Source organism: Onychomys torridus, chromosome 1 (genome assembly GCF_903995425.1).
Source record: "Onychomys torridus chromosome 1, mOncTor1.1, whole genome shotgun sequence".
NCBI lineage: Eukaryota > Metazoa > Chordata > Mammalia > Rodentia > Cricetidae > Onychomys > Onychomys torridus.
The window spans coordinates 42,588,419-42,608,783 of record NC_050443.1 but is presented as its reverse complement, the minus strand read 5'-3'; the positions used below and the strand labels follow the sequence as shown (position 1 = coordinate 42,608,783).

General features: G+C 34.7%; 1 protein-coding gene across 4 annotated transcripts in view; it reads right to left on the bottom strand.

Moving 5' to 3' along the window:
- Window positions 1-20,365, bottom strand: part of Ube3a (ubiquitin protein ligase E3A) — a 90,125-nt gene that overhangs the window by 51,007 nt on the left and 18,753 nt on the right. For 3 of the 4 annotated variants that reach the window (XM_036184013.1, XM_036184030.1, XM_036184021.1), the window contains one exon: window positions 19,940-19,984. The exons of the other annotated variant lie outside the window; for it this stretch is intronic. In XM_036184013.1, the coding sequence (XP_036039906.1) occupies window positions 19,940-19,984 (45 nt within the window). The remainder of the gene's footprint in view (window positions 1-19,939; window positions 19,985-20,365) is intronic. 4 annotated transcript variants of the gene reach the window in all.

Sequence of the window (20,365 nt, the reverse complement as noted above, 5' to 3'; positions counted from 1 at the left end):
TAAAAATATGAATCAATACACATCTTTAAATGACCATTTTAAATAAATGGTCTCAATCCCCTCACCCAAAGACACAAATTAGATGAAATCAAAGGAAAAAAAAATCAACTAGGTGGATGTTACAGTTTTAAATATATAGGCAACTAACACAGGGGTACAGTTTCATAAGAGAAATGCTATTAGATCTAAAACCACACACATTAGTTACAGCACAGTGATTGATAGTGGGTAACTTCAATATCAACTCTCACCAACAGACAGGTCATCTAGACAAAAATTAAATAGAAACTTAGAATTAAACGACATAATAAATCAAACAGACCTAACAGATACCTGTACAACATCCCACCCACATACTAAAAAATGCATATTCTTCTCAGTTCATGAAATTTTCTACAAAATCAACTACCTAATAAGACACTGAAAAAGTCTCAACAAAAATATGAAGACTGTAATAGCATGCTTTACTGTATCTGACCACAATGGAATAAAAATAGGTATTAACATGAACATATACTACAGAAGCTATGAAAGCTTAACACATTATGAACAAATTAACTTGGTCTAGGAAAAAAAAGTGAAAGATTATTTAAAAATTCCTGGAAGTGAATGAACAATAAAAACAAAACAAAGCAAAACAAATTATATGGGACACAATGAATGCAATACTAAAGAGAAAGTTTATAGAACTAAATGCCTAATTAAAAAAAAAACTGGAGAGATCCTATATTAAAACTCATTTGCAACTGAATACGTTGAAAAAGCAAAAAGCACAAGAGTAGAAAAAATAATAAAAATCAGAGATGAAATTAATGAAACAAAAACCAAACAAAACTACAAAGACTCAATGAAATGAAGACTTATATCTTTGAAAAGATTAAAACGATTGACAAACCTTAGCCAAAAGAAAGACAGGATACAATTAATAAAATCAGAGATGGAACAGGAAATATTAAAACAAATATAGAAGAAAGTTAATTATCAGGGCATATTTTAAAAAATCTGTATTTCACTAAACTAGAAACCTTAATGGATGAATTCCTAGATATATATGAGCCACCAAAACTAATTATTAAGTAAGTAGTCTAAACAGACCCATACTAATCATAAAAGCAGTAATTTTTTAAAAAAAAAATCACTCAACTAAAAAAACTTAGGACAAGATGGGTATAGCACAGAATCCTTCCAGACCTTCAAAGAATTAATATCAACACTCAAGTTATTTCCAAAAAACAAAAGGAAAACTTACAACTTCTTTTCATGATGCCAACATTACCCTGAGACCAAAACCAGAAAAGGAAAAAAAAAAAAATTATAGGCCATTATCTCAAATGAACACAGACAAATTCTTAACAAAATATTTACAGAGTGAATTCAAGAACACATCAAAAAGAGTAGTCACCGTGACCAAGTTGGATTCATCCAAGATGTAGGAATTGTTCAAAATATACAAATAAATAAATGTAACCTACCACACAGAGATTCAGAAAAACTATAGGATCACCTCATTAAGATGCAGAAATATTCACTAACAAAAATCAAACATTCCTTCATAAGTGTTCTGGAAAATCTAGGGATACGGACGATATAACATAATAAACACAATACAGAGAAAGCCAGCATCCAATTCCATGCAAAGTGGAAAAACTCAAAAGTATGTCAACTAAAATTAGAAATTTAGACAATAATGTTCACTCCCTCCATTCTTGTTCAATACAATAGTTGAAGTCTTATTTGGGGTGACATATTAAGTAAAAGAAATAGAGGGGATAAAGATTAGAAAGGAAAGAAAAAGTCAAATTGTCCTTATTCACAAATTAAATTATTCTATACCTAAAAGACCCTAAAGATTCCACCAGAAAAATACTAATAGCTGATAAACATATTCAGTAATACATAGGACACAAATTTCACACACACACACACACACACACACACACACACACACACACACCAGTAGCCTTCCTATACACCAATGAGAAGCAGACTGAAAACGAAATCAGGAAAACAATCCCATTCCCAACATCCCCCAAAGTTTAACAAAACAAAAATATATTTAAATAACCTTACCCAAGCAGTGGAAGGCTTCAATGAGAGTTGTAAAAGACTGATGATGAAAGAAACTAAGAATCCATAAGACAAAGACCTTCCATCCATGATTAGTAGGATCATGGGGTAGAAAACGCCCATCCTACCAAAACTAATCTACAGATTCAATGCAATTATCATAAAGATTCTTTCAGAATTGGAAAAAATAATCTTAAATTTCATTTGGAAACACACACACACACACACACACACACACACACACACACACAGGATAGAATAAACAATAGTGAATGATTAAAAAAAAAAATCTGATAGAGATATCACCATCCCAGATTACAAAGTTACATGACATGGGCTATGTGGAATGGTACTAGCATAAAATACACATTGATTAATGGAATAGAATGGAGAACTATTATATAAATACAGTCATCTATAGCCACTAGATATGTGATTAGCCACTGGGGGGGGGGGGGACTCCAACTCTTCAAATGGCTGGTCAAAACTGGAAAGCTGCATGTATTAAGAATGAAACATGATAAAACCATCTCCTACCCTGCACGAATCCAATAGAGGAAGCAGAGAATATGCTTGAACATGTTAGCACAGAAAAGGACTCCCTGAACAGGAGCCCAGTAGTACAAGTATTAAGACCAACAACTGACAAATGGGACCATATAAAACTAAAAAGCTCTCTATAATAGAGGGCACCATCATTCAAGGTAAGAGGCACCACACAGAACAGGAAAAAAACTTTACTTAGATATACATCTGATCAAGGGCTTTTATCTGGAATATAAATAGAACTCAAAAAACTAAGTTCAAGAAAACAACAGGGCAAAGAATTAAACAGAATACAAATGGCTGAAAGACACTTTTAAAATGTCCAGCACTCTCAAAAATCAAGGAAATGCAAATGAAAACTTCCTTAAGATTCCATCAACCCAGTTAGAACAGCTAATGTCAAAAAAATAAAAATAAAATAAAAAAGACAACAAATGTTGATATGGATGTGGGGAGAAGGGAACACTTACGTCTAGGAATGTAAACTGGTGTAAGTCACTATGGAAATCAGTGTGCAAGTTCCTCAAAAAGCTAAAAACAGATCTACCATTCAATCCAGCTGCACGGATTCTCTTGGGTACCCAAAGACTCCATGTCCTACTCTAAATATACCATACATCTATGGTCATTCTGTTCTACTCCTAACAGTCGGGACATGAAAATAAATTAGATGTCCTTCAACTTATGAATGGATAAATAAAAATGTGATACTTTTACAGCAAGGAATATCAGTCACCTGTTAAGAAAAACAAAATTATGAGTAAATCGATAGAGCTGGAAACAATCATTCTGAGTGATGTAACTCAGACCCAGAAAGACATATGTCACATATATTCTCTTATCTGTGGATGTTAGCTTTTAGTCTTCAGATATGTGTATTTCATTTTGAATATTCATAGAGGTTGGGACCTTGGGTCCATGGGGGTGGGGGATGACCTTCAAGAGAGAGTAGACTGAATGAAATATTAAAAAATTAAGATGGAATGATGGAATTATAAAAGGTTAAATTGGGATAGGAGATGAGTGAGTGGGATAGGGGTGGAAATATAGGGGAGGGAGAACAACACTAAAGACCTTTCAAGTTATATGATGACCTCCTACTACAGACTTCCTAAAATATATACACACACATACATAAAGAGTTTACCTCTCTGCCTGGGACTCACACTAAGTAGTTTCTGCCTCCTAGGAGTCAGTAGATCCCACACAAAGACCCTCAGGAACTATAGGTAGGCAAAACTCAATTTCCCTTCTGTCTGCCATTTGCCACACTCACCACCCCATAAGGCATTGCATGACATGGTCTGACCACAAGTGTCAATGAGCTGAAACAGATAAGACACCCCATTCAAAAACCAAAACAGTTGCCCCAAGACTAAATACCAAACTCTATTCAGCTGGTCCACAACCTGGTAGGTTATGGTAATACCAAACAAGGGACAAAACAACCACACAACAAAAGGAAGACAAGCTAGCTGTCTACGTCTATCAAAGACCTGATTCCAGAAGCACTGACCCAATTGCAAAAATACAAATATGAATAACTAAGAGAATATCGCCTCTAGAAATTAGCACTTGCAGTATACTGATCGTTGAGAAAAGCAACACAGATAACGCACAGAAAAATGACCTCAAACAGCAATTATTCAAGGAACTCAAAGACAATGTGAACAAATGCCTGAATGAGAATTGTAAAAAAAAAAAACACAACTGAATAAACTAATGAAAGTAATTCAATATGCCAAAAATGGAATTTAATAAAAAAATTAATCCCTAAAGAAATGTCAAAATGAAACACTACTGGACATAAAGAATTCAGGAAATCAAACCAAAGAGCTCAGATGAAAGTATCGCCACCAGACTGGATCATGTAGAAGACAGAATCAGGCCAGAGGGCAAGGAGGAGAAAAATGGAAAATCTGAAATCTTAAAAATCTAGAGAACTTAGTATACAGGATATAAAGGATACTATAAATAAAACAAATCTGAAAATACTAATTATACAAGAAGAAACACAAGTCAAAGGCACAAAAAAAATGTTTTCAACAAAATCATAGATGAAAATTTCCAATGTCTAAAGAGATCCCATTAGGGTGCAAGAAACATAGAGAACACGATATAGGATCAGAAAGGAATTTTTTCACATTCACAGAATAATCAAAACACTAAATGTATAGGGCAAAGGCAGAATACTGAGATCAGCAAGAGAGAAAGAACAAGTCCTATCAGAGTCCCATCAGAATAACACCCAACTTTTCAATGGAAAGTTTCAAAGAACCTGGACTAATGTTCTCCAAATTCTAAATGACTAGCCCAAGCTACTATATCCAGAAGTCACTCATAATCAAAGGAAAGAGTTTCCATGCTAAAATCAGATGTAACAAATTTATGTCCACAAAATTCAGCTTCACAGAAGAAACTACAATCAATTAGGCTTCATACTAGAGATATGGGGATGGTTCAACACACATAAATCGATTAATATAATCTAACACATAAAGAGACCCCAGATCAGAAATCATATCATCATCACATCAGAGATGCAGAGAGGCTTTTGACAAAATCCACCATTCCTTCATGATAAAGGTCCTAGAAACTAGGGATAAAGGGGACGCACCGCAACATAATAAAGGAAAAACAGAAGAAACCCATGACAAACATCATGAAAATAAATAGGGAGAAAAAAAAAAAAACTCAGAACATTTCCACTAATAGGAACAAGACAAGGATGTTCATTCTTGCTATTCACATTCAATAATGCTTGCAAGTTTTGGCTAAAGTATTAAAATCATTGAAGGAAATAAAGGGAATACCAATAGTTATTCAAAGAAATCAAATTACCTAGATTTACAATAATACAGTTCTATACAAAAAGTAAATCAGTAAGACTCCACCAGAAAACTCCTACAGCCGGTAAATACATTCACCAAAGCAGCAATACAAAAAATAGACACAAAACTCAGTGGTCTTTCTATATTCAAATAATAAACACAAAGAGAGAGAAATCAGGGAAAAAATCCAAGTCACACTAGACTGAAAAAATATCTTTGAATATATTTAACTAAGGAAGTATAACAGTTACATAATTAAAACTTTAAGAAAAGACAATGAAGACACAAGGAGATGAAAACACCACCCATGCTCAGTATTGGTATGATTAATGTGAAAAATGGTCACACTACCTAAACCAAGTTACAGACTCCACACAATCCACATCAAAATTACAGCTCCATTTTTCAGAGATACTGAGAAATATTAAATTTCATTTGGTAACATACACAAAAGAAAAACAGTCCTGAACAGTAAAAGAACTGCTAGACGTATCATCATCTATGATTTTAAGTTACACTACAAAGCTGTAATTATAAAAACAGCATGGTACTAGCATAAAGACAGACAAGTCAATTAATGAAATAGAAGTGAGGTCCCAGATACAAGTCTACAAAGCTACCTGACTTTTTAAAGAAGCCAAAAATACATACTGGAGAAAAGACAGCATTTTCAACAAAATGGTGCCAGTCAAGCTGGCATGTTTAAGAATGAAACTAGATCCTTATCTCTTATCATGCATACAATGCAACTCCAAGTGAATCAAGGACCATGACATAGCCTAAATCTAATAGAGAACTTAGAAAATATAAGTAAAGGACTCCAGTAGCAATGGCATTAAACCAAAAATTAATTAAATGGAACTGTAATAAAGCTAAAAGCATTCCATACAGTAAATGATTCATGCAAAGAAGCAGACTACAGAATGGTTGCACCTATACATTCAACATAGGGCTATTTTCTACAAAACAAAAAGAACTCAAAAAATTAAACATCAAGAGAACAACCAAATTTAAAAATGGCACATAAATCTAAATAGTTCTCAAAAGATGAAATACAAAAGTCTGAGAAATATTTTTTGAAGGGCTGAATATCTTTAGCTATCAAAAAGCACCAATTAAAATACCAGCATTTTATCCTACCTTAGTCAGATTGGCTAAGTTCAAAGACACAAGAGATGTTGAAATGAATGTAGGGAAAGGGCAATGCTTATTCACTGCTGGTTGGAATGCAAATTGATGCAACCACAGTAGAAATTCGTGTTAGGTTCCTAAAAGAACTTAGTTCTATTACATAAGCCTGCTACACCACTCTTGGGAATTTAGGATTTCACATCCTACTACTGAGATACCTACTAATCCATGTTGATTGTTGCTCTATTCACAATAGCTAGGAAATGGAAATAGCCTAGATGTCCATCAACTGATGAATGAATAGTGAAAATACAGTATTTACACAATAGAATATTGTTTAGCAGCATTAAAAAAAAATTAAGAAATCTGCAGGCAAATGGATGGAGCCAGAAACAGTTACCTAAACGGAGTAATCCAAAGAAAAATAACACTGTATGACCACTCTCATTTCTGAATGTGAACGTTGAGTCGTCAGATATCTGTGTTCCATTTGGAATATATACGGAGGTCAGAAATTTACTAAAAAGCAATTAGGAAGAAGGGACTTACACTAACAGGTAAAATACAGTAACATGCGTAGAGGACAACAGAATAAGAAGGTTTAAATTGGGGTGGAGAAAAAGAGAGCTGCGTAAAGAAGTAAAGAAGAGAATACAATGAAGAATAATCAGAATTAAAGGCCTTTTGAAATAGCCAGATGGAAACAGTACTATGGAACCTTCGTAATACACACATACAAAAAGAAGTTTAATAGAGCTATTCTATAACCAGGGACGATACCACAACCAGACACTCCATGCTACTGAATAAAAACCCTAGTACCAGGAATTAGTTGTTGGCCATTGGGCTCACATTGAATCCCCAACCATCATAGTAGGCTACTGCTAATACTCCTGGCTAACCTCCGGCCTCAGTTACTTTTCTATTGCTGTGATCAAACACCACAACCAAAAGAAATTTGAGAAGGAAAGGATAATTTCACTTAGCCTTCCATATAACAATTCCTCAGTTAAAGTAGTTAAAGCAGAAACTCAAGCAGGGCAGGAACCTGATGGAGAGGCCATGGAGGAGTGGGGCTTACTAGCTCGCTCCTTATAACTTGTTCAGTATGCTTTCTTACAGAACCCAGGACCACCAACCCAGAGGTGGCACAAACCATAACAGACTGGGCCTCTCAAATCAATCACTGATTTAAAAAATGCCTTGATGGCTTACCCACAGCACAATCTTAGGAAGGCATTTTCTCAACTAAGGTTCTCTCTTTTCAGGTGACTATACCTTATGTCAGGTTGACATAAAACTAGCCAGCATAACTCCAGAACTTGAGAGTTCAACCTTATTGCTGAAGACACTAACAATATCCTTGAAACACTGAGCATGCAGACATAACACGGGTACTCAGCTGCAAATTTCATCCTGACTGGCTAGCATTCACTATGCTGGGAGGTGCTATACAAACTGTCAGAGGAGAAAGGTCTCAATCTCATCCAGTCCTGAACCCTGCAAGTTAAAGTGCCCCAACAAGAGAGGCCCACTGGTGCAATAGTAGTACAAATATTATGGGAATAACTAACCACTACATGATTGGATCAAAAGTCTTCTCTATAATTGTTTCTACAAGAAACAATTAAAGAGGCCAAGAACCTGTGATTAGATAAGATCATAGGTCCTAGGACAGAACCCAATACCATTACTCTGCTAAAAATAGATTAAAATAAATACTAATGACTTACTGCTATACCCAGTGACTAAGAGTACCTCTCACCCCTCATAAGAGAATCTTTGCTCTGCAAAAGATGACAATTAACAGAGATTCTTTGAACCCAAACTAGTAAGCACAGCATGAAAATATCAGGGATCTTTTTGGAAGAGGGGCTAGAAAGATGTTCAGAATCACAGGTGCCAGATAACTTCAAGGAAACAGTGTTTTTCCAAGACACAACAGAGTAGATGCACATACAAGCTTACAGCCATTATGAAAGCATGCCTAAGATCCAGACAGCCAAAATCCCAGCATAGAAGGCAGAGAGGTAGAGATGTCATCCCACCACTACCTGGGGAGCTATTAGTATTTTATGACCCCTGATAGTCTGACTACAAACTACAGCAGGCCCCAATCCCAATACTAGGAACACAAAACTGGATTCAATGGAGAATGAAGAAAAAAAGTAATCTTAAAGGAAAGGAATGAGAAAGTTAAGAGTTTTAAGAGGAGGAGTTGATGCGGTGATTATATTCAATTATACACTGGATGAGACACTCAAACAATTTTTTAAAAGGAAACAAGCAGGTTACAAAACAAATTTAAACGGAGTTTAAGTGTAAATAAAAATCCCAGTAATAAGGGTGGGTTACATCTTTGTAGCTGGCCAGTGAGATCCCAAAGAATTACCATTTCCCAACATTACAGCTTATTTAATGCCAATGTTTTTTTATCAACCCCATAACTTGATGGTAAGACACTACTGCTGAAAACACCACATACCTTAGTTAGAAAATGGAAAAAACAAGCTAAACTCACTTGGAAGCTTGATCCCACTACTACACACAGCATCTGTAGTACTTGACAGTGCTATGAAGGCTACCAAAGGAGAAAAGTAATCATCATCAGTCAAACCCAGTTCTGAACTGAGAGCTACAATAACAACTGGCTTGGAAAGAAAGCCCCCTGTTGTAATAGTAGCACAAATGTCATGCGAATGAATAATCAACTATTCTCTGACTGGCTTCAAGGTCTGCAGCACGATATGAAACAACACATACCTAGCCTAGTACCAAGGCCAAGAATCTGTGGCTTGATAGATCATAGGTCCTGGGCCAGACCTACTATTCTGTCAAATGGCTACAGCATTAAAATAACTCTGAATAGTTTATCATTATCTCTCCATCTTTCAACACTCTTAAGAACAACTTTGTTCTTCCGTAAATGGTGATTAACACAACTTTAGAGAAGAAGCTATGGAAAGCCCAGTCCTTCATGGGATATCTACAGCCCATATACATAACCGCTCCCAAGGCTCAGGGACCAATTTCAAAAGAGGGGCTAGAAAGAATATAGGAGCTAAAGGTGGTAAATGACTACAAGGAATCTGCTTTCCAAGGACAGCTGGCCAGGTATATATTTGAACTCACAGCAGTTGTGACAGCATACACAAATTCTATGTGAGCTCAAGCCAAAGTCCAGGGCTGGAGAAGAGAGGGGGCATGAAGCCCCATCCCTAGCTGAAGTGCTACTGTCAATTGACAGCTGTTGGAAATAGTTGTCATTAAGAGTAACCATGCTCTACTGGAAGGTCACAGATCCCAGATTATATGGGTAGCATAAATTATACTTTATGGGTTAATAAAAAATAAACATCACACACAGTGAGGGAGTTGGGAGGGGTGGATCTTGGGAGATTTATGGGAGAGGTGAATATCAAGATATATTTTGAAAAATTATCAAATAACTAATAATAATACTCTCCCCAAAAGCCATATGGTATTGAGAGGATGAATATAAATAAATCATGTGCATACACAGAGATGTCACAAGAGAACACAGTATTTTGTTTCTCTGGCTACTGAAATCTCTGGAATTCTGGCTCTGTAATTTTTTATAGGCACTCTGTATCTTACATAAATACATACATATACATTTATATGTGTGTATATATACATACGCATCATGTGATATATAATTTGAAATTTGTAACTGGAATAAATTAGCCTGTTTTTGCTTTAGGCAGAGATGTCAAAGATATGAAGAATAGCTGGCACACTGCTATCACCAAAACCACCACACATTTTGATTTTGGTGTTCATTCTAACACTGTGAAAAAAAGAAATTTGTTCACCTGTGTTTGACATAAAATAAAATAAAAATAAAATTTTAAGAAAAGATTACAACCAGGCAGTGGTGGTGCACACCTTTAGTCCCAAGCACTCAGGAGGCAGAAGCAGGTGAATCTTGGTGAGTTCAAGGCCAGCCTGGTCTAAAAAGTGAGTTTCAGAACAGACTCCAAAAGCTACAGGGAGAAAAAAAAGATTACATAGGTACATTGCAAATTGAAGAATCCAGAAAAGGGGTCAAGCCTAAGAGTCTACAGACAAAACTGCATGGTAAGAACTTTCTAATTCTGGAGAGCTGGGCTACCTTATCTTAGGCCGTCTTCAGCCCTTCGACAGCTATTCATTGCCCACTTCTGTATACTACCTACCATCCTTCTTAACTATTGGGTAAAATCTTTTGGGATGTTAAAGGATTCTAACTTCCACCAAACTAAAAGTTAATAACGTCATCAGATAGCACCTGAAACATATAGCAGAGTAGTCCCCATTTTGCTGTGACCCACTTTTGTCATGTTTCCATTAATGTCTTTGAAAAGTACCAAATTTACATGAAATACATAAATACATATGTGTGTAACAACAATTAACAACAACAACAACAACAACAAAAAAAAAAAAAAAAAAAAAAAAGAGGCCATGAAGGCAAGTAAATGTGTATGGAATGGTTTAGAGAAGAAAGTAGGAAATGGATTAATTATACTATAATCTCAAAAAATAAAAGTAAATAAAAAATAGAACACAAGTGAAGGAAAATCTGAAACCCCTGCTCAAAAAAATGCTTCCTTAAAAATAAATAAATAAATAAATAAACAAACAAATAAATAACGGGGAAAATAATTTAGCTACCATGTCTTATTTTCCCAAGTATTTGGATATAAAACTATTTATAAAATTCACATTTTTTTTTCATTTCAGATGAAGTTTCTTTCAATCACAGAAATATACAGTATGAAGTAACAATACTGAACTCGACTTCTAATGCCTGTAGGGTTTTTGTGTTTGTTAATTTTTTTCTTGCTTTGGAGTAGAATGTGGAAAGCATTTAGATGCGTCTAGTAAACACATTATCTGCAAAGTTTGTAGAATAAACATTAATGTGCTAAAAAACAAAACAAAAAAATCATACACATGCTTCATGAAAACATTACCAAGACAAGTTAGAACATGTTATTTGGGGTGTCCTAAAACTTCACATTTTCTATTTTCTATATGGAGACTTCTATTTGGCTCTACAATAAACCACCTCTTGTCTGTTTACAGTGATTTTAGCTGTTTTTGTGTTGACATTGCTAATTAATCCTCATAATAATCTGAGAAGACCTTGTGAATAAAAAGGTTCTGCTTTTCATTAACTTGATAGAGCATCTCTTTTGTTTTCATTAATTTCTCTAGACACTGAATTGTACTAACAGGAAATAAACTCTATGTGCTAAAGGTAAACTATCTTCACTGATGTTCCCTAAAATCTTTTGATGGGAAGAAGAAAATATGAGTAAAATTTGCAGTTCACATAAAGACTAAAAGTCTTTCCCTAGATAAACCTCAAAGAGGGTAACCAAGTATAATTTACTGAGAAGACTTAGCCAAACAATTTATTTACTCAGCCAGTCATTTCTAATGTAAACTAGGATCAAATTTCTTAATATTTAAAAGAGAAGCTATAGCTTTTATGCTTGATAAAGCTGAAAACTGAACAGATTGTGATTGACATCACTTACATATCTAGTGCTTTACACTGTCTACTCACATCTATCAGGAGATAATAAACTTCCATGTCACCGTCTACTATGATCTACTGTGCTTTTCTACATTTAATCACACTTCACATCTCTCATCACCTTAACTCTGCATTACAATAATACTGAGCCTATGCAGTCTAGTGGACTTGCTAGTAGTAAGTATTCTTCCTACTGAGAACACCATGGTCCTTAGTTATCACAGTTCATGCCCAAAGCTTCCATTTACATACCATTTCTATATTCCTAAAGCAATCACTCCACTACTCCACATTAACTCCACTTCCTTATTGTATCTTCTAAACTACAAAATACAAACTCAATATTGTCTAATTTCTCTTTAACAAAGGTAATAACAATAACTTACTGTTTTTAGTTGGTGTTTTTCTAGTTATTTGACTTTGAAATTTAAAAAAAGAAAAAAAACATGTTGAACAACATAAATTTCTTCTCCATATTAGAAGGCTAATCCGGTTAAAGGACCTACAAAAATTCAATCGAACCAAGAGTACGATGACAAAACACAAAAAGGAAAATCTTTAAAACAGAACCACCTATGATTAAAGGTAGTTCTTTTATTTTAAAAAAATATTTGAGATATTAATTGGTGCATACTTAAATATTTGGAAACATGCCTATGTTAAACATCACACAGAAACTAAAAGCATCCAACCTTATAACCAGAGTTCACTCTGATTAAAAGGCTCAGCTCTCCCAAAACAATCTAAGAAAATATTCATGGAGCATGGAGCACAGAGTAAAGTGAGTTGCCAAATGGCAAATATTAAGGATAAAGAAGTTAGACAATATGTCTCATACTCATAGGGGCTGAGAATATATGACAGAGTTAGATAAATTGATGCCACATAATCTTTTTGTGCTTCTGAGATACTAAAATTTTTCATACATTTAATGATTTTCACTCTTTCACACAGTAAGCATTTATTGACTACTCACTACGTACTTTACAAGTTGTTCAAAGTAGCCTTAGTTGTGAACTTAATATACCCTAGTATGACCTAAGAAGAGAGTCGAAAATGAGGGTCTGCCTAGATCATACTGACCTGGGCTGTGTACCTGGGGGATTGTCTTGACTGATACTGGAAGGCCCCGACTACTGCAAGCAACACCATTCCCTGGGCAAGTGGTCTTGGACTGCATAAAAAAGTGGGTAAGCTAAGCTTAGGTCTTCAAGCTGAGTCAACAAGCAGCAGCATTATTCCATACTTCCAAGTTCTCTCAGTGGTGGCCTATAACTTGAAAGCTAAAATAAACCTTTTATCCCCTAAGATACTTTTGGTAAGAATGTTAAATATCAACAGAACACTAGGTTCCCATTCGAGTGAGGGCTTAAACAAAAAAATCAAGTGATATTAGATATTATGAAGATAAATAGTAAGAACCGAGAAGATGGGGCATAATTATATTTAGACAAAATTAATCAGAAAAGACATCTCTGACAAAACATTATCTAAAAATTCTGGAACAAATAAAGAAGAAAAAGATGTGGGTAAGCCAAGAGAGGGAAGAGATAGTAAGTACCAGGCTCATGAACTCAAAAGTTGCAGAATAAGAACATAAAGCTAGTACAGGATGTCATATAAATTAAAGAAGCCAATTCATACAAGGCTATATCAGTTTCAGGGTACAGTTTAAGAAATGGTAAGTCTTTGAAAAGTTTTGAGTATAGAAAAGTATTATCAAAAAAGGCATATTATTTGTTTCTAGAACAAAAATACTGAGAAACAATGACATCCCTTATCAAAACAAGATGGCAATGGTGCTATAAATGTATCTTAAGTGGGTGAATTGTATTTTGAAGATAAATCCAGCAGGTCTTACAAATGGTTCCGAAATGAGACAAAGAGAAATTGAGGATGCTTTCTAGGATCTGGTTAACGGATGTGGAAAAAACAACTACTGAATACAATGCAAGCTCTATAAAAGAAGATTTGGGGGAATTAAAAGCATACAAATAACAGCCCTATTTTGGATTACTCAATTTCTGTATGTGTGTGCCGGGGGGGAGGAGAATGTATGTGTGTGCATACATGTGCAGGTATGTGTTACCTATGCATGTGCAATCAATGCCCAACTTCATCTTCTACTGCTCCACATCTAACATTTTGAGACAGGGTCTCTCAGTAAACCTTGAGCTCATTGTGTGTAGACTAAACAGTGAGTTTCAACAATAATTCTATTCATGTCCCTCCACCAAGAGTGAGATGAGAAGGCCACGTCACACTTTTTACATAGGTTCTGGGAACCTGACCCACAAATTTGTAGAGCAGCAACTATACCAAATGAACAGACTCCTTAGCCCATTTTTAGCTGCCATCTGATGTTGCAGTTATTTAAAGCCAGGGTCTCATGTAGCCTAGACTGGCCTTACTATGAGTGAAGCTAATCCTACACAACCTCTCTAGAACTGGGATTATAGGAGTGTGCAAACATACCCAGAAAAATATCAAGATTCTTAAAAACCCTAAATGTACAAATTGCTAACATGAAGCTTTCGTATAACCTGAATACCTTCTGGATTTCCTTCCAGTTCTATTAGACTTATTGGCTAAAAGGACATTTTTTTTCTACCCCATTATATCACCAATAAGGTGAGATCATGTCAGTGTGCATGTTAGATCCAAGTGTAAAAGTATCAAAATTCTTTATTTCAAACAATTACTCCTTTATCTTAAGCATATTAAACACCATACCTATGATTATTGAAATTTTATCAATCTGTTAAAAACTTTCATTCATGCAATAATTTTGATATATGAAGACACAGGTGTTTTTCCAAAATTTTTATTTTTGTTGACAAATAAGAACTGCATATAGTCACCTCACATACACAGCATTTTTGCAAGAATACTTAAAATTTTGCTTTTAGTGATATTCAAGAAAACATACATTAAGTCACAATGTTGCACAACAGGTTTCCTGCTATCCATTTTCAATTTTGTATTCTGTGACCATCATCTAGTCTACCCTCAGTAACACTTTTTAGAAAATCAATGTTTTTATATTCTAATACATGTGAGATCATGCAGCACTTGTTTTTCTGTGCTTGACTCATTTCATTAAATATGAACCATCATTTCCATCCATGTTGGCACAAACATAGGATTTCAGACAATTTGTAATAGTTAAATACTACATCATCATATATATCAACTTTCATTTATTACCCACTGACAAACACTGGTTTATTTCTGCTTTCTGGTTACTATAAGTAATGTTGCAATCAACAATGAAATGCAGGTATCTCTTTCAACACACCAGTTTTATCTCCTTTAGCTATATATTTCTATAATATAATTGCCAGGTCATGGCAATTCTACTTTTAAATTTTTGAGGAACCTATCACTTTTCCATAATTGATCTAATTTATTTTTCTTCCAATTGTGTACAAGATTTCTGTTTGCTAAAAAAACCTCATTATCATGAACATTCATATTTTTATAAATGACCATCCTAGCAGGTATGAGGTGGTATTTCACTGTTGCTTCAATTTGGATTTCCTAGATGTTTATAGAGATTAAGAATTTTTTCTTATGAATTTGAAGCTGGGTGTAGTGACCCACACCTTTAATCCCAGCAGTCAGTAGGCAGAGGCAGGAAGTTTGAAGCCAGCTTGGTCTATAGAGCAAGTCCCAAAACATGTAGAGCTACACAGAGAAAACCTACCTCGAAAAGCAAAACAAGCAAACAATCAAACAAATAAATTGAATTTCTTCTCAGATAAACTTGAAAGAGAGCAAGGAAAGGTATATGTGAGAGTTTGCAAGGAGTAGCGGGAAAAGAAAAATACTGTAATTACAATCTCAGAATAATTATTAAAAAGTAAAAGATGAAATTTTTATTTTAGCCACTGTGCCACTTGTACTCTTTTTTCCTTGTGTTGGCCACAGAAGAGCCTCACTTTTCATCCTCAGAAACGTAGTCCAATTCTACATTCTCTCATTAGCATAGAGCTTACCAATTAGACTAGCCCCAGAGATCCTCCTATGTCTTCCTCTCCACACTAGGATTTTATGTGACCACTAACACATACTGCATTTGTGTGTTGTCATTATTTTATCAAATCAGTACCCTATGCTTGTTAGGCAATCACTTCACCTACTGAACTACCTTCCTACCTGTATTACTTTATCAGAAGCGACTATTTAAATCCTTTTCCACTTCTTCAATCAGTTGTCTGACTTACACAATTTATATATTAACTCCTCAGAATGCAAATGCTTTCTTTCATTTCAAATTATATCTTTTCATGTGCAGAGAGCTTTTAAGTTTGGTATAATCCCATTAATTTTTTTGTTGTTCATATCTTTAAAAAATACACAAACACTAATATATAATTTTATATATATATATGTATGTATGTATGTATGTATATAACCTTCTTACAATGGCTGACAGTCATAAAAGATATTAACTATGTACATAATTTCATTCTTCTATTTATGCATACCCAATTTTTCTCAACATTATCTATGGAACATATTGTTCTTTCTTCTACAAGAATGGTCAGTGCTCTTAACAGCTGAACCAGCTCTGCAGCCTCAAGAATTCTTAACTTAGAGAGTAAGGCAACATGGTTCCTGTAGTTAGATTTGGCTTGTTTTTGTTGTTTCTTCTTTGGTTTTCAAAACAGGGTTTCTCTGTGTAGCTCTGGCTGTCCTAGAAGTTGCTCTGTAGACCAGGCTGGTTTAGAACTCAAGAGATCCGCCTACCTCTGCCTCCTGAGTGCTGAGATTAAAGGGATGCACCCCCTTACTGAACTAAGATAAATCCCACTTAATTATGGTGAATAATAATTATGTGTTGTTTAATTCAGCTTGTTATTACTTTCTTGAGAATTTTTGTTATAAGCCTATAATAGTAGAGTTTCTTTTTTGTTTTCATATCAGTGTAATGATTGACGCATAAAAATAGTTTGGAAATCATCAAAATTTTGGATCGAGCTTGGAAAAATATTATTAGTTCTTCAAATGTTTAGTGAATTTCAGGAATGAAGACATTAAGTCTGGGCTTTACCTGACAAGAGACTGAATTACTGCTTTAACATCTTTTGTCAGCAAAACCTTCTTAACTGTGGCCATTAGTAATAGTATGTAAATGCAAAATGCTCAAATGCTAATACAAAATGCTTTAACGCTAAAAGTGTACTGTACACACCACTAACAATAGTCTGACCTAGCTATTCAGCTAATATTCAGCCTAAAATATTACTCATTAGAGACTACTGGAGAAGTCTCTAAAAACTATAATCACTATGAAGTTTCTAAGCTCAGCTGGCCATTCGGTGCATGAAACTTTGAACTTTTAGTCTGCTTCTTTACCCCAACCCCTTCCTAGCTATTTTAAGTTTTTAGTACATTCAATCACAACTCAATTATTCTAATTATAGTGTTCCACAGAATACCATTAAAATTTTTTCATAAAAAGGTACATGGGAAACTGGCAGTATTGGTGCACACCTTTAACCCCAGCACTTGGTAGGCAAAGGCAGGTCAATCTCTGAGATTGAGGCCAGTATGGTCTACAAACCAGTTACAGGGTAGCCAGGGCTACACAAAGAAACCCTGTCTCAATGAAAAAAAAAGAAGTGGGGTGGGGGGATTTACATGGGGAAGGCAGTTCTTCAGTTCCTGCCATACTTGCAGCAATCTCGGTATACAAAATAAATTTGTTTTCTTTTTAAGAATAAAATCAACCAAAAAAGCTACTTGGTTACTAAACTGTATTTAAAATACTACCTCACATCCATTAGGATGACTACTACTCCGCCAAAAAATTTTAATACACCAGCCAAGCTGTAGAAAAATTATAATGCTTTTATTGTAGGTAATATAAATAAAATGGTATAGGTACTGTTTAAAACAGTATGGTATGCTCTCAAAATATTAAACATAATTACCATGACATAATAATTACACTTCAGATATAAACCCAAAAGTATTTTGGACAAGGTCTCAAAGAACTGATCCATGCTTATAGCAACATTTTTTTTGCAATTGCTAACACAGAAATAATCCATTAGCAGATGAATAGATGGACAGAATACAGCATATAGAAGCAAGCGAAATTTTCAGTGTAAAACAAGGAATTTCTAGTATTTGATACACATGAATGAACTTTGAGGCTGCTATGCTCAGTTTAAAAAAAAAAAAAAAAAAGCCTATCATTAAAATAAAAAAAAAAAGCTGTTGTGACTGCACTTACTTGAGGTAGTTAGAAGCACCAAAACTCAGACAAAAAAGCAGAATCGTAGTTGCCAGCCACAGTGGGAACAAGTCACTATTTAATGCATACAAAGTCTCAGCATTGTAAAATACAACAGTTCTGATGATAAATGCTCAAAAGCATTAATGGTCACAATATCACTGAATTGTATACTTTAAAACAGTAAATAGTAAGTTTTCTACATTTATAATTGTTTTAAAGTTACCAGAGAAATTACATGGTCACATAAATTTAAAAAATATATTTCATAATCATTTCTTGGAATTCACAATGTACATAAGCATTTAAAATGATGTAATCTGCTTTCAGTAAAGAAAACCTTGCTTTTTCAACCACATTCTTCTTTTTTTTTTTTTTTTTCTGGTTTTTCAAGACAAAGTTTCTCTGTGTAGTTTTGGTGCCCGTCCTGGATCTTGCTCTCTAGACCAGGCTGGCCTCAAACTCAGAGAGATCCACTTGGCTCTGCCTCCCATGTGCTGGGATAAAAGGTGTGTGCCACCACCGCCCAGCCTCAACCACATAAACACAGCTCTACATACCTACCTTTACCTCCTTCTAATTTCAGAAGACAGGGATGTGTGTATTATGCATTTGTGCAGGTATATTATTAACACATGTGTGGAGGTTATATGTAGAAGTCAAAGGCTGACACCCACTGTCTTTATCAATTGTTCTTTATTTGCTGAGGAACTCTCTCACTATACTCATAGCTTGCCAATTCTGCCAACCTAGCTTGCCCCCTACTCCAGTCTTCATACCTGTAAGGCAGGTGCGATATTCACCAGGTCATTGCCACAGTCTCTTGCCTGAACCCTTGTAGTGATGATTTTTATCTCCATTTTTCATTCCTCATTGCCAAATTTTGAAAAGGTCTCAATTCCTCAATCTTCCCTGTACTCAAGTGTTCTGCTTCAGAACCTTGCGCATGACTCTGCCTAGAAAACTAGTCAAACTTCCAGCTACTTAATTCCCAGTAACATTTCAAAACTAAACCTAGTTTACCTAATTATGCCAATTTTTCTACTATCTGCACTAGATTTATATTGCAAAATTTGGTACTCCTCTTTATTCCTACTGTATCCCAACTACGATTCTGTTTATGCTCTTTCAGAGGGTAGGAACTAATTCTCAGGCATCTTTATATCTAAAATACAAGACCTGATGACTTATATTTAGAGTAAACAGAGGTTATATTCAAACAGTCATCATTAGTTATAAATTAGTCAATAGCAGGCACTAAAATGGCTGAGCCTTCCTATCATTTCCCTATTTACCCACAACTACTAAAGACACAAAAACATAAGAATTGAGAATCATATATGCAATTATCTACTTCCCATTAAACATATAATGGTTTCCAGAGGATGGAAGTACTTGGTAAGGGGAGAAGTAGATATTTTCTAATCTCTAGATAAAATATTAAGTTTTTTCTTTTTGGAAATTTTATTTTATTGATTTATTTATTGTTTTACTTTAAGCCTGGAAGTATTTTCAAATAAAGCAGTGTAGGGCAACTTAAAACACACATAGCCTGAACCAAGTTATACTTACATTCGGCTAGCTTCAATGTCCTCAGACTGAGATTCTCCTGGTGATCTGTAAAATGTAATTAAGGACAAAGGTTAGTGAATTCCAAAAAGGGATAGAACTGTAAGTAGGGAAGATAAATTTGAAAGCAAGACGTAAGTTCTAATGAAAGAGTATTTTAAAAGATTTAAAAATGAGAAAACAAAATGGTTAGATCAGATCAGTCATAACACATTTAAGGACAAACTTTAAAAACCTTGATGGTTTTTTAAAAAAGGAAATTGGAATCACTAATATTAGATATCAGATCATTATAAGCCATAATGATTTACAAAGTCAAGCATCAATGAAAAACAAAACTGTAACTTTCTGTCAAGTTGGGTTGCCTGCATTAACAAATTGGTATTCATTGTCTTGAAATTAAATGAAGTGTTAGCAAACTGTAACCTG